Below are 16,555 nucleotides of genomic sequence, written 5' to 3'. Positions count from 1 at the left end.
GCCATGATTGAAATTGTTCGGACATCCATTAAATTTGAGTTGAAAGCCTCTCCGTGCTTCGGAATTCTGTTAACTAGTCGGTCCTGGCTGTGTTTTTAAGCTATTAAAACCCACCAATCCGCATAAAACTTGATGCCCCAATCTTATCCAAGTAGGCCAATGCCAAATCATTGTGTATATGCATTTCAAAAGAATTTGAGAAAGCCAGTTGTATTGTATCTAGCTCACCAAAAACATTTGCAAACAAAACACAGCTTGTTTCCTCAATACCGGGTCCAGAGTCCCGGATGGCTGTCAACAAAAGGCTCAAAACAGGACTGAACAAGTCGAGACAAGTTATAGTAAGTTAGTACCTCGGTGGATTGTGCACAATAGAGACGTTCTGAAATGCGATAGCCCGGATGAGATCATAAAACGTATTCGGGTTGCAGGTACATTATTGGGGTTCGTTAAGAGAATATTATTTGCGTTTCGATGGAAAATCTGTAAGTGCTCTATCGGACACTAAATATATTCTTGCAAGAACCGGGTCACTTCGATAGCTTCAGTATGTCACAGCGGTAAAACAGTAGTACGTAGCTTTTAAAGTACTCTTAATTCCTATTCTGTGAAGTGAAGAATATAAAATAATTACGTTGGTGATCTCCATTAGCACATTCAACGTAATCGGTTTGAACGTTATAGTTTTTTTATATGTAGAAAAGTAGTACATAAAAAAATGCAAATAAAACTTCATATCGGTGGCGTCTCATTGGTCTTCACTAATATAATTCACCGAGTCGACACGCTAACAATATTTGGAGAATTTCTTAACGCCTAATAATAGAAAAGATGTACATTTCTGTAAATATCTTTTATCACTGGCCACTGAAAACAAGTTCCGATTGGATTTTAAGAGGATCAAAAATAATAGAAGCGAAAAACAAGTTCGCTCGTAAATTAAACTCAATTCTAAGAAAATTAAGAGAAGAAAAATTAAAACTTACACTAAGGTTCTGACGTAACTTTTTATAAGTTAAGAAATAGAGCAAGAACTGCAAACGATCTAACTTATTTTTTAAGAAGATAAGTAATGAAAATTTTATACTCATAAAAACGAAACGACTTTAGTATCAAGTCGGAAAGAAATAATTTAAATTGCAGTTTGTACAAGATATAATACTATAATAATGGGCATAAAAAAATAATAATTGACAATTCGAACGGTTTTCAAGAAAATTTTGAGGTTTAAATCGGTTTAATTTTCTTATAAAATTCGAATCTTTGCTTTAGGATATGTTACCTACTTTGAAATATATATTTTGTGTATAACTACTCTCAAGTAGATAAGCGATATATTTGTCAAGTAAGTAAACAAGATATTTATAATTTTATTGTTATAAAACATAGGAATCTCTACTAACCAAATAAGGCGTAGTCACCTTAAAGAAAAGAGTGTTTGGGACAGGTAGTCTGGGAAAGGTCCTCTAATCACTCCATAGCTCATAGCGAGTTGACGCGAAAGACAAGAGTCTTCTCCATAGGTCTACAATAATTTACATTTGACACATACACATGTTTGTTTTATTTTTATAGACGTATTATATACTCGTAACTATCTAAAAATACAACACATTTTTGTTAGTTTTGACGTGAAAGAATTATTAATAATTTTCATATCTTCTCTGCGATTTAAACGGAGACAGCAAATATAACCATGAGGAATTCAAAGCAAGTTTATACAAACGAGAAGCCGGAAAATGGAAAGGCGCTGCGTGACCGCAATGTTGAGAGACGTGAGCGTTTGCTCACTGGACCAGCTAAACGATTTTATATCTGTTTAACCCTGCCCTGTTATTCGTTAAAAAGTTATAACATATTCTTAAGCTAAAATTTGTCATGTCACTAATCGCTCTTTGTATCTAATATTTGAAATTGACAGACAGAGACAAAACACATTTTAGATTGGAGTATGTTTTTTCTTTTTTATAAATAACAAGGTTAAAATATAGAGAATATTTTAGTTGTTAAGTCATGAAAGATAGAATATAAGAGAAATATAAAGTACTTATATAACACCATTCATTTCAGAAAAATAGTATTGTTACCTTGGGAAATTCACGCGGACGAAGGCTCAGGCAAAATCTAGTTTTAAATGACAAGTTTTAGAGTTCGTATCTCACAGTCTCGAACTTACTTTGGGGCTAACTCATGACTTGCGTACCTAATATAATCCGTAACGTCTTAGAAATTCTCAGTATTTGTGTATCGTGATGAGTAAACACTAAAACGCACGCACGTCCATTGTCAAGGCCCCAGAATTTGGTCACGACACGACCCGGAGACGTGGGGTTAAGTTCAATGCTGAAAACAATGTGGGCTTTCGTAATAAACACCATTTTGGTTCCATATCAAAGGATCGACAACCTTTAGCTATAATAGAAACTGGAATTACAGTTATTTTAAGAGAAGACGCTGAAGCAAGATACTTTAGCTGAAGTCCAGGGAGACCAAGGAATATAAAATCATATGCCGCATCACGTCATATAAAGGACAAATATAGGTTAAGTGAAGTAGGGAGCTAACAGAATGATAGTCTATAGACGGCAAGCGTAGGACATCCGAAGGCAAGATGGGTCCTTAACATAAATCCATATCGAAATCGAAATCTGTTTCGAACAGAACAAGGAATAGTAGAAAGGAATACCTTGAGAGAGGACTATACACAGCAGTGGGATATAAAGGGCTGCCGATGATGACAACGACAATGATGAGGATGTTGATGATCATTATGATGACTTATAAACTTCTGACATGGAATCTCGAGAACAGACAGAATATTCTATCGAAAAAAAAAGGTTTTGTTGATATGAGTTAGTGTACGTTATTATCTGTAAGCTATTGTGTATCTATTTACAGTCGCAAAAGAAAATCAAAAGGTCCAATCTTGCATCTCTTTTTTTAAGAAACAATACGGTAATATCTAAAAAAGACCACACACATAATACCATACCAATCAATTTGGCATTTTGCGTTAACACATTCACATTAAATTCTGCCATATAACAGACAATAGCGGAGATAATAGCGAATAACATAATAGTGTAACCTTTCACACTTGCAGTGTTATAGCAACCATAATGGACAATGATGCAACTGTTGGGAATATGTACACAAAAGCTACTGAAATCAAGCGTGAAATGTTTAATTCTCCTAGAAACTGGGTTATATGATAAAACACGTTTCTAATGCATAAACTTATGAACGAAATCTTACGTGACTTATTTATTTTCTCATGAAATAAGTTTAAAAATATCCTCTACCGCGTCTGTCTGTCTGTTCGCAATAAACTCACGGATTTCACGCGGTTTTCGCCAATACAAAGAGTGATTCCTGATGAAGGTTAAGGGGCATAATTTATTATGTTTTTACCTCATCGAAGCCAGGATGGGCCGCTAGTATTGCATAAAAGGAAGGTGTATTACATACATTTATATGCATAATGAAAGTAGGGAATATTTATAACTTTTGCGTGCATATACCACTTTCTAGAGTGTATCACTAACTTGTCAGTTTAGAGTTTTGAATTTTTCCGACGTCATCGAACATCGAGCGATTGTGAAATATAAAATAGCGCTGGGATTTAAAATAGATGGTCACTCGGCTTCAATATAGTTTAATTTTCCTATTTGGTTAAACTGTTGCAGGATTAATTACCTATACATTGGTGATTATTTCGATTTCAAGTCATACGTACTCTCAGTTAAGATCACCTTCAAAATGACATGGATACTCGATCTAGCGGCCAAGATTTGAGAATTGTAGAAAAGTCATTTTCCTGTCAAATTTGTTCAACAGTAGCGACGCTCTCACATAAGTTTATATTTCTGTACCTACGCCTGACTACGACCATAATATAATTTTTGGATATAAACGCCCCATACAAATATAGGTCGTATATTCTTATAGACAACACGACAAGTACATATACAAGTACATATTATAAATAAACAATAAATAATGCAAATGGTTCAATGACCCCGGTGACTTTATTACTATAATTCCCAGACACTTGTAAACAATAGTGCTTAACAAACACATTATGCTTTATGATAATAAGTGACACTACACGATTTATTGATGGGCCTATGACATTAGTAATACTTGAGAAATTATTTAAATAAAAGACAGTAACACAGCTTTATTATTCAAACCGTCCTCAACTCTAGTGTTGTCTCTTTCTAGAATGAATAGACATGATAACAAACAAGAGTGAGAAAGCATTTTAAATATTAGTACAAAGTATGATAATATACTTTTAACACCTTTACACGGTCGTTATAATAGCAGTTGTTACTTCTTTTGTGGCTCCTAAATGCAATGAAAAAAAAAATTACAATAACACTTTCTCAAACGCTTTCCATGCATCAAATCTCTGTCTTTCTCTTTCTCATCAATGACACCGCTAACTTCGGGTCGCCGTAAAATTTTTGAAGATTTGATTTGATTGTGATTTAACAACCCGCCGCCACCTTGCGTCACGCTTTTCAAGAATGCTATATATTTCTTAGTCGCCTTGTACGACATCCATGGGAGGACACTCTTCTCTTCATAGTCGTATTCCTCATGACTGAGGGTCATTACGTGGAATGAAACACACACAACAACTTTCTTGGCATTATTCATGAAGTGGTTTGCCATTGCCTTCACCATTTCACTCACAAGTTAATAATCAACCAGTGTGGAGGTTTCCTCACGATGTTTTCCTTCACCGGTAGCAAGTGGTGGTCGATGAAAACTACTATACATGAGTCAGATTGGTATACAAACTCATGTGGCACGCGTAGGATTCGAACCTGGGAACTTTCGATCCACAGGCGGGCGTTTTAACCATTACACTACCACCGCTTCTTTTAGGAGGACATGTAGTGGTTCTATTATAAGGTTCGACCACATGCCACATTTATTTTTACATGTCGTAAATTTAAGTAGAACTATCCGTAGAAAAATGTAACGTCAATGCGTTTTATATAACCTATATATAAGGTTTTGAAAAAATCTCAAGTGTAACACTAATGTGACAAAAAGTCGGCACCACTATGAGTGTGACATTCAAGACTGCTTCTATTATCTGATCGGAAATACATGAAATACATTTTATAATCGAATAACTCTTTACACTGGTCTGAACTGGTCCTATTTTAGGGCGGAATTACACACCGTAATGACTCTTTTGCAGACGTCACTTGATGATCTAGCACAAGGGAAAAGTAGAGGAGCAAAATTTAGAACCCACCATTTAATATTACCAAGAAAACTGTGGCGTTCATACCATGTAATTATTACATCTATATTTTTAATTAAAATGGATAAGACTAAGAGAATCCATACTAACCAACTAAAATTCTAAATTCGAAACTGGCTGTCACGCTTTCATGACTAAATCGCTGGGCCTATTTTAATGAAAATTGGAAATTGGAATAGGCAACCGCGAGCCGCGATTGACAGGAGACAGTATAAAATAATATAAAACTATGTCAAGTCATCTGTATGATAAGGATAACGCAGCAGACATTAGAACAAACAATTTATCACCAAGATAACAAGTCTCCATTTTGACGAAGGTGACGTTATCAAAAACAAAATCATGTTTTTGGCATTAAATATATTCCCAAAAGGTGCGAAACACTTGCGCCACGTAACTTGCTTAGTCGATACCGTTTTTGGAACGCAGTATGCAAAATTGCAATACGTCAATACAAATAAACGACTATTGATTAATAGCTTTCTTAGAACTTGACTCGTGACTCGTGAGTCAGCGGGGGCTGTTGACTTGCAGTATAATTAATATGGTTTTATTGAATATTATTTAGTACATGCCTTCCAACTTGCCGCATATCTGTATAGTTACAAGCTGGGTTTTATGATTCAGTTGGCTCACTAGCGCCAACACAATAAACACGTACCTACAGACCAACTTGCAAATTTCTTTCGGCATTTCTTTACAGCAGTGGTCGTTCCGAAATGCTAGCAGTTTGTAGCTTTGGTAAATTTTATTAAATAAATAAATATATTAGGACAAATCACACAGATTGAGCTAGCCCCAAAGTAGCCGGGACTTGTGTTATGGGATACTAACTCAACGATACTATATTTTATAACAAATACATAAATAGATAAACATTCAAGACCCGGGCCAATCAGAAGAAGATCATTTTCCATCATGACCCGAACGATCGAACCCGGGACCTTTCGGTTCAGTGGCAAGAACTCTACCACTGCGGCCATCGAGGCCGTCAAAATAATAAATATAGAATATGACCTCAAAAAGTGCCTACGAAGGTCTAATTTCTGAATTAGAATAAAATTTGATGTGTTCGATTTGATTTGCTTTGAATGGGGAAATTCTGTCTTATACAATGAAACTTTGAATTTTGAAAATTTGGCAGTGATTCCTCGACACGACCAGCCTGTCCATATTCAACCCACATCAACATCAAGGGTCAGTGGTCCTAATTTAGGTAGCGAATCTCAGGCCAGATAAATCATAAAATTGGTTGCTGAGGTTTTGATATTGTTATTGGTTGACTATTAGTTTAGATTAGTTTAGTTAGTACGCAAAGTAAGTAAATATTGCTCGTAGGTATTATAAATAAAAATTATATGTATTTATGTGCAAATGCTGGGCAAAAACCTCTTCTATATGGGCATAAATAGCTAGAATAAATAAAATTACTTTTGTCATTGTAGCAAACACAGTGATCATATATGACGGAGTTGCACATGTAATATTTACAATGCTATTACGTTTTAGATTTATGTACGAGATCTAGGTAAATCATCCGGCATAATTTACTAGCACGAATGTATTGTTAAGCAAATGTATATAGGTAATGGTATCATTACCGTGTTGATAATGCGTGCTATCAGTTTGCAGCCTTGAAATATACAATAAAATAATTTAAAATTTGATGTAATTTGTCATGAACAAATGATAGGGAAAGTCTAAAGTTCAGATAAATTCTGGAAGTCCAATTCAGAAAATAGACAGAATTCAATAATAATTTGATCGAAGAGATCTAAGAAATTGCGTTCTTTCGTAGACCACACCTCCCAATATATGGCTTCAATAAAATTGTTTTCATTCCTATCCCATTCATATTATAAAGCTAACCTTTCTCCTTTTCAACCACGCAACGCATATTGAAGCAGGTTTACTGTTATTAAGACAATTTATCAACGAAAGTTTACAAATACAAAACAGCCTTTTATACTATGTGAAATCGGGACGGGACGCTAGTAATTATTATTGCAAAGATTTGGATGTGAGTTAGTAAGGATTGTTACTCAATCACGCTAAATCTAATGGGCGGGTTTCAATGACATTTCATACACGCGTCGAATATATCATATATAGCATTTTATCCTGAATTTCCCACGGGAGCGAAGGCCCGGCACGCAGCTAGTTCCTCATAAGTAGGTTTATAGTCGCGATAATAAAATAAGGACAAAAATAACAATATAAATCACAGGATATTCCCAGACGCATTACCCCGATAGACTATCAGAGGTCAAAGTGGCAGACCGCAGGAAACGAGATAACAGAGCGAGACAAAGATAGCCCAGTGGGGCTACTTCTCACTGCTCATAGCCAAAATACGGGAATTTGGGCTGCATCGTCGCAAAATTCTTTATAATTAACTTTACATACATTTTTTTGTTAGAACCGAGGATTTATCGTACTTACTATCCTAACTCAGTGACCCAAAATGAGTTTTAATCTCCAACACCTATCAAACCTATATAGAATTTTTTTTTTCATATTCTCAATTTTTCTTCTCCGCTTCGCACGGTCTTCTCAAAAATATGTTGGAATTTAAAACCTCTCGTGGCCAACAACGAGAGGACACAGTGGAGCTATCACCAGACGCTTCCGGCCAAAAATATAGATTTTAATATTCATATGTCCAGTTTTGCTACCACACCAACTTTAACTGTTGGTACACAACATAAACACTCAACATGGGAACTAAGAACATAAAAGGAGATATGAATTATATAATAGAGCGATTTGAATTTTATAGCATGTTCACAATCAGTTGGTTTGCATCGGTATTATAATCTACAGTTCATTAGAAAAGCTATATAGATATAAAATACAATACGTGCAGAAGAAAACACTTACTTTTTATTTGCTTTATCGCCATTACACATTTTTTGGCTTTTCTTTCCAATATCTGTCAAATTCTTTCAAGATATGCGACCATCATATTTTGACTTTATTTTCAAATTACTTTATTTCAAACTCACTCTTTGATAAACCGACTATAATGGAATTCGTAAATATTTATTCATTCTGTACAATCGCCATTTCATACAAAGTCGTGCACGCTATGCAGTTATGACAGAATTTTATTTATTTATTACACTCATGAAATGCAATTAGTTGCATTTTATGTCGTTATTTTGCAAACAAAGAATAATTTATTATCCAAGACGCTTTTCGTACAAAATGTTTAAATGCTGTGCAATTTCATGTGAACCTATATAAAATTATTTGACTGTGGTTAATTTGTTTTCAAAAAAAGTAACCTTTCACACTTGTGCAACAGTTACAATAGAATATAACAATGTGATGTGATCGATACGTTTTAGTGGGCGTTGTTAGTATTGTTTCGAAATCCGGTAACATTGTATTATAATTCGGTGTTTTTCATGAATATTTTGAGTCATCATTAATGACGATATTGTCGCGAATTAGGTCATAACTCATTTTTATTCTACGAAGAACAAAATCGATAAAGTTTTCAAGGAAATATTTTTGTAAATTACTAAGTATGGTTTTCGTTTATAATATTAAAATGTTTTATTGACCAATTGAAGCAGTGATGGTCTAGTGGTTAAGACTCATGTCTATAATCGAAATGTCTCAGCTTAGTATAAATTCGTGGCACAGATCACGAGCAATACAACCATTTGCTTTCGGTAAAGGAAACTTTTATGAAGAAATTTGTATACTGGAGATTACATATTAGAGTATGTAACTATCACAGATATCATCAGGTAATTCAGAAAAAAATTACATTGTGTCATTGTAATGTTTTATTCAAGTTGCCTGAAGGGAAGGTATTGGCAATAACACACACGATTAGAAATAAATAATTAACTACTAAATTATTGTCTTTGGCCAACTAAAAAATCATTATAACATTATCCACTATACAAGTCTGACAATTATACAAATAACTAAATTATTAACGTCAACAAATCGATGATTTCTAACCACTGTTGAAAAGAAAGTTTTTAATTTCATTCCAATATAAGTTTTAGGAAAACAAAAAGCAAAAGAACAAAGTATTTCCCAACAACTGATACACGTACAATATTTGTAAAGTATCACTTCGATACAAGAGCAATCTCGACAAATAAATCTAACGTGTACAAGTGTCGGACACTCGCTGTCGACACCCGGTGGCCGCGACGTGTGCCGGAGAATTGCAAGTTTAATATAAGTTACAATTTCGTTCAATTCCAAATGCTAGTAATTTTTACCTTGTAGCTCTGAACTTAGTTTTTGAATCATATAAGCTTTTGCCCACAACTTTGTATGTGAGTTAAAATCCATTTCCCGTGGGAATTTCGGGAAATCCCTTCTTAATGCTCCCCTACAAAGTCCTCGGAACCTACACACCAAGTTTCAGCTTTCTACGCCCAGTAGTTTCAGCTGTGCGTTGTCTGTCAGTCAGTCACTCAGTAACGCAAGAGTTACGCCTCACGCTGTAAAATTTTCGAGACAATAAACGGTCGAAAAAAGCTCGGAACACTTCACACGTGAAGACTTATTAAAATATGGACTTCATACAGGTAACATCTTCAGTGAAAATCAAGTTTATATCAGTTTATGGCCACAGTTGACCAAATAATGCAGAACATAACCTAAAATAGTGTTATTATTTTCAGGATAATTCACTAAATCCTTCCTTTTTCCATTAAACTCGCGCCACGATTGCGTAGAAGGTATTTTTGGTCGTAAATCTGCACCAATATTGATTTGATCAAATTTGAATTGGCGCTCTTTGCCTCCATTGGCAATGTTTGTATACCTTAGTTGTACCAGTAGAGCCATCTGCGCTGAGCTTTGCTCGTAATATGCCCTATTCCAGACATTTCGTAAAATTAATAAAAATATTAAGAAAATATATAATGATAAATATGATTAAAATAACAAACACAAAAATCCACAATCATAAAATTGTAAATTTAATTAATTAAAAGATAATAGTATAATAATGAACAGATTTTTAATCAGTTATTAGTTGGTTCAGACTGCAGCTAACCGCACAATAGATTAATTTCGTCGTAAATTACAAGCAATATAACCACATTGCGGTCAGAACGGCGTCGATGAATTATAAACATTTTACTTACAATATACACAAAATCCACTCTTGTGAAGTGTAGAATTAAATTTCAATGAAAGTTATAATATGTGTTGTGAAATTACTTATTGTAGAAACTGAAACTAATGTCAAAAAGAGAATTATACATAGGTATGAGAGTTTGTATTACAATCATGTATGTTACGTCGTCACAGATTTTCAAATCAAAAAGCATTTCTGATATTTAATGTGACCGAATAAATAGTAAGTAATTAATAAAACTGATCGATTAAAATGACATTTAATTCTCGTGTTTGATTCTTTATATACCATCATAAATTTTGTTATTACAACAGTTCCCACTATCAGATTAAAAAATATTTAAAATAAGAACGACATTTCCAACTTATTTGTCTAATGCAGTCTTGGTGGCCAGTGCAGTTGATTTACTAAATTACTAATGACTTGAAGCGGAAATGTGTGGTTTCGCTGTCATTACAATTTTTCAAATTTTAACAAAGACAAGAATGAGTTTAACTATATGGCTGTACATTAATTACTCTGTACTGTAGTAATGTAAATTTTATGAATGAATGATTTTGGAAATGATTCCTTCCTCAAAAAAATTGACGGGTTGTAATGACCGCGCGGCCGCAGCGGTCGAAACGCTCTGCTAACCACCCAAATAGGAATTTTAACATGCAAGATTTGATTAACAGAAAACAGACAACATATAAAAATTATGAGGGAACAGATGAAATACATACATAGGAAATACAAACCACTTAATAGTAAATTCATGAAAATATGCATGAGAATTACATACAATACCGACGACTGATGTTCCTCCAGGTTTTTGTCATTAAGGTCCAAAATTCAGAGCCGGTCTCAATAAATGGCTATTCAGCGGAACGGGTGAATATTTAGGGTTGCCATCTTATAGTAACCAATATTTTGTGTGGAAGCTAAGTCCCGTTAATCTATAATATAGTTATGTGTTTAAAGTGAAAGTTTAAATAACACAAAAATTAGGAGCACCAAAAAAAAAATCAAACTTATATTGTTAGTTGACGATATCAAATTATATAACCATTGATTTCTTATGGAAATCAAAACTGTAATGCCCTTTGACCTAAAAAACCATGAAAATCATGGGACTAAAAACTTCCAAATAAGTACTTAATGGAAAATTTTCGAAAACAATAATTTTAGACATTTTTCCTTCGGCTTCCTAGTTACTTTTCCGTTTAGGTAACTGGATCAGGAAACATACTTATAGGATACATTTAAGTATTTACATAACAAAAAAATTGGATTTATACGGATTTCATACACCGTCCCATATTTGCGTAACATATGGCCACCCTGCGGATTTGGCTGTGAATCGCCAAGGTCGGCATAAATGCTGTTTGACAGGGATTTATGAAGTCATATTCGTCTCTTTTGGTAGGATTTCCGTGTGAGTTTTGCTTATAAGAGGGTACATAAGCGCACACTAACGCCACCAATACTTTTTTGTCTATTTATTTTATTTATTAACCAAAACATTAAAAAAAAACTTTCATCTCCATATGTCCCAGTTGCTTGCGGGGTTGTAAAGTCGCGAAGTAATATGGTAATAACCTATTAAATTATCGTAATTTTATAACATTTAGATTTTTATTTTTATTATTATTTTATTATACGAATTAATTAACAATAATATAAAATAATATAATGCTTTATTATTATATAACTACAATTAAATTGCAACGCTCTTCCAGGGCTCATTTGTGCACATAAAATGTTACAATAATACCTAATGTACAGCAAATGAAAGCAATAAACAAGTATGAACTAAGTTCGGGGTGAGCGCAAAAACACCTTAACATTTTGAAGATTCTGCTGTGATTTTATAACCGTCTGCCTGACGTCAACTCTCCTTGGGCATACAATTGTTGCTTATCATCTGCCTAGGCTGTGTGTCCCTTAGTCGCCTCGTACGACATCCACGGGATATGGAGTGGTCCTATTTTAAGACGGAATCATACGTTAAGTATCTATTATTATAATATATTATAAGTTACAATGTACTGGGACCGGACAACAGCACATGTGGGTACAGTCAACAGCACATCAACCTACCCGAATGCATTGCAAACTCGCCGCCATAGAGGTTCATGCAGGGTCACTTGATGTGCTGTTGACTGTACAAAAGAACGAACCAGAAATCATTATTAGGAATATTTAGTGTGCAAATAATAACAACGAAGTAAATACATAAAACAATAATATTCTATACTCCTGGTATTCAAATCCATTCAAGTATAAAACCTGTCGATTAAGCTAATAATTATAACAATTGTTCGCCAATCATCAAAAATGTTAACGACTTAACCAGGTAACTGCAATCACTTTCTTCATCAACATTACTGATGCTATCATACACACCGACACCATTCTCATACAAACACAAAAGAGGTAAACTATAATCATAAAATTATCGTACGTTGCCGACCAATTATTTTAACGAGGCCCTACTATGATATAAACAAAGTGATGATAGATAGGTAGGTTTGATAGACACTTTATGTATAGTCAGTTTCTAATGCTATCGAAAAAGTGTCTGTGAACTTGGCATACCAAGTTATAGAATATCAAAGTTTCATTGGAGTTTTACATGCATCCACATGAGTTCTATAGTTCCTGACACATTTCAAGAATAGTTCTAACGTTTTTCATTAAAAAAAATTTTTTTGAAAAAATTATATGCTAAGTTCCGGTAGCATATCATTTTCTAAAAAACTAATATTAAATAATCAAAATCGATAAACACGGGATATACAAATAGTTCCTCATATATATTATAAATAGTTCTGTAAAATAGGTCAACGACCAGTTATTTGAATCACTTGTCTCTGTTGTTATCATGTATCCCAACAACATACTATAAATGCGAAAGTAGTTTGTTTGCTTATGTGTTACGCTTTACCTACTTAATCAATCTGCTTGATATTTCCCAAACATAAAGTTAAGTGTACAGAGATTTATATAGTAATTTTTTATATTTAAAATTATGTTTCATGTAAATGGCTTTGTGTCTTTATGGGAATACAGTTCATTAAACCTATCTATATCCGAGAAGGCGTTTAGTAGGTACAGTAATTAAATATAACGCATGTATTCCCAAAATTGACATATTATTATGTCTGAAATAAATATATTTTTATTGCATCCTATATGGAAAATATCACAGACATGCGTTACAATCGTATAGAAGTGACAACTCAAATAAATACGCGAGACGGCGCGGCGTGTTCAAAACATTATACCTGCATGTGATCTAGTTTTCATACATATTGATAACTGCTTTGAAGAGATGTTTTAAAGACTACTAGCTCTTGCCCGCAGCTTCGCTCGCGTGAACTTATGTTTATCGACCGAGCGAGCGATTTATTTGTATGTATGTATGTTTGTAACGCGATAACTTTCGAACCTTTGGTCTGATTTTGATGAAATATAAAAGGTATATGGGATCTGTCAATAGAATTTTTAAGTTCGCGGGGCATCAAAATCGGTTAAGTCGTTTTGGAAATATTCACAATTAATTGTAAAAAAAAATTGTGTTCGCGAGGTCTCGGCGAACAACTCGTTAGAATAAATAGATATGACAATGATATGACTACAAGTTTACCTTTATATATATATATATATATATATATATATATATATATATATATATATATATATATATATATATATATATATATATATATATATATATATATATATATATATATATATATATATATAGCTAAAAGAGTTACATTTTAGAAATAATTAACACTACAACTCATCTAAATAGGCATAGAGCAAGCTGAACTCCATCTCGGATGTTAAGATACTTATAAGGTTGGATTCCAGAGCTAGAATGGCCACAGGCCAGACCTTTGCTTATCTACTCAAAAGGTCAAACCTGACGCCTTTTACAGATTTATACATTTGACCTATAAGCCACGAAGATTGGACCGCGAATTCCACAACCGTTAAATGTAACATCTTATGTCCAACATAGCTAGAACCTTACACGCTTAAGGGCGATTTTCCATTAAAATACGAGTCTGAAACGGTTCTCCGACAATTGCATCATCTACGAACGATTCGCCGACAGAATGTCTCCTCTATTCTGTCGGCGAATCGTTCGTAAACGAAGCAATTGTCGGAGAACCGTTTCAGACTCTTAAAATACCTACTAGGAAAGGAAATAAAAGCTAAAGTATGAAACTATGTGGCAGTTACCACTAATGCTCAATAGCCTAATGGTTAGCACGCTCGGCCTGCGATAGTGGCGGTTAAGAATCGCAATGGTCGGCCAATGGATGGGTGACCAAAAATGTATTATCTTCAGCTCCTACGTGCTTTGGAAGGCACGTTAAGCCATTGGTCCCGGTTGTATTTGCAGTCGTTAAAACCAATTCGTTCAAAGGTGCCTGTGCCCCAAACTGTTAAAGTTTAATGGCTGATAATGATGATGATTACCATTGATGCTAAGTTATTTAGCAGGAAGAGTTACCTGTACATCTTACTAATATTATAAATGCGAAAGTTTGTGAGGATGTATGTGAGGATAAACGTTTGTCAGTCCTTCATGCAAAATCTACTAAAACTATTGTTATTAAATTGGTTCACGGGTAGAATATAATCTGGAATAACATATAGGTTACTTTTTATCCCGAAATTCGCCAGATAGATGAGCTGGTATTTTGCAATGAATCAACAGTAAGAAAAACACGAGTACCATTCAGAGCATGGCTTAGTAACTCAGTATTGGTAATGGTGTCTTGTTGTTAATAATATTTGACTAATAATTAGCTAAGAAAAAGTTATACCAAAGCTACGTTATTTGGACCAATGAGTATGGTTGATGGATAACAAACGCAAAAGCAACGTAGCATAGCACAATTCTGGTGGAAAAGCAACCTAAGACTAGACTATTCCAGCTAAATATTCGACAGATCCAAACATAACGGGTTCACTTACACTGGTCAAATATCTTGGAGAAAACGATTCGCAAGAATACCAACGTCGAAACAAAGTAACTTGGCCCCCAGTTGCACAATAACAGCGTCCGGCAATGCAATGGCATCACCCTGAGGATACCCACGACCATTGTAACAGATAACAGACTTTACAATGCAAATTCAATTTTAAACTCAAGCGGCAAAGTCCATAATTGAATGGAAGGTAAAGGGAATACTATCGTCTTTCTCATTTCAACACGGACTGTAGTGCACCATCCGAATGTAGTCACGACCGACATAAATAAAGCTGAGATCTCAGATAGTGAAGTTGGAATAATGAGCTATAACTCAAAAGGATACGGTTGATAATTGCACTGCTCAGAGGAGAATTTGAGGAGACGCGTGAGCGTAGAAAGTCATGCTTGATAGAAGAGGCTGATTCTATTTCGTGCGGCGTCCGATAGATAGCGTTGGTTTGTCAACATTTTGGGTGACCCTGGATGAATAGTCTTAACACGATTTGGTTCGCGTGATGCAGTATAGGAACAAAAAAGCACCGTTATATATATATAAAAAGTCTCGATCGTTTTTTTGAGAGCACCAAAATATTTGGACCGTTTAATCGAATCGGGTACACAATGGTTAGTTAAAATTATTATCGTTTTTGTCAGTCATTACAGTTATCGTAATAATTTAAATGTGAATGATTTATGAATCTTGATTTAATAGATTAAAGCCATGAATAATAATGATTACATTATTATAGGATTACCAAATGTATCTTCTTGATTATGATCGACTCGAAAATAGCTATAAGCGCTTCCCAGTGTTATTGCTTACTTAGAACTGTTGAGTCATAAAATATCGTAGTGTTGCTTTACTTCCCATTGAACTTGAAGACTTAAATAATAAATAATATCAGGATCCAATGAAAGCACTATTATATACAATGTAATTACATCCTGATTTTTAAGCTGCATTCTTATTTTTTTAATACGTTTATACGCATCCTCACACCAATGTAAACACAGCATATAGTTGTATGTTCGATTTTCAAATATCTCTTGTATTTCCATGACAACCATGCACATCAAAATTCAACGACTTTTAAATGTTTTACAATGTCGTCAAAGTAGTAAAACGTACCTAACATTTAGAGTTACATAGTCGAACTCTTTCTAACCAATAGGAGTTCTT

The 16,555-nt window shown here is 34.2% G+C and overlaps 1 protein-coding gene across 1 annotated transcript in view; it reads right to left on the bottom strand.

The window, feature by feature from the left end:
- The window catches only part of LOC128674065 (acyl-CoA:lysophosphatidylglycerol acyltransferase 1-like), a 194,036-nt gene extending 178,495 nt beyond the window's left edge, over positions 1–15,541 (bottom strand). The window contains exon 1 of the mRNA XM_053752356.2: positions 15,378–15,541. Coding sequence (XP_053608331.1) covers positions 15,378–15,507 — 130 coding nt within the window. The 5' untranslated portion in view covers positions 15,508–15,541. The remainder of the gene's footprint in view (positions 1–15,377) is intronic.
- Positions 15,542–16,555: the final 1,014 nt, after the last annotated feature.

The sequence above is a fragment of the Plodia interpunctella genome, chromosome 12, assembly GCF_027563975.2.
Source record: "Plodia interpunctella isolate USDA-ARS_2022_Savannah chromosome 12, ilPloInte3.2, whole genome shotgun sequence".
NCBI lineage: Eukaryota > Metazoa > Arthropoda > Insecta > Lepidoptera > Pyralidae > Plodia > Plodia interpunctella.
The sequence above is the reverse complement of the archived record's forward strand: the minus strand, read 5'-3'. Positions and strand labels throughout refer to the sequence as shown.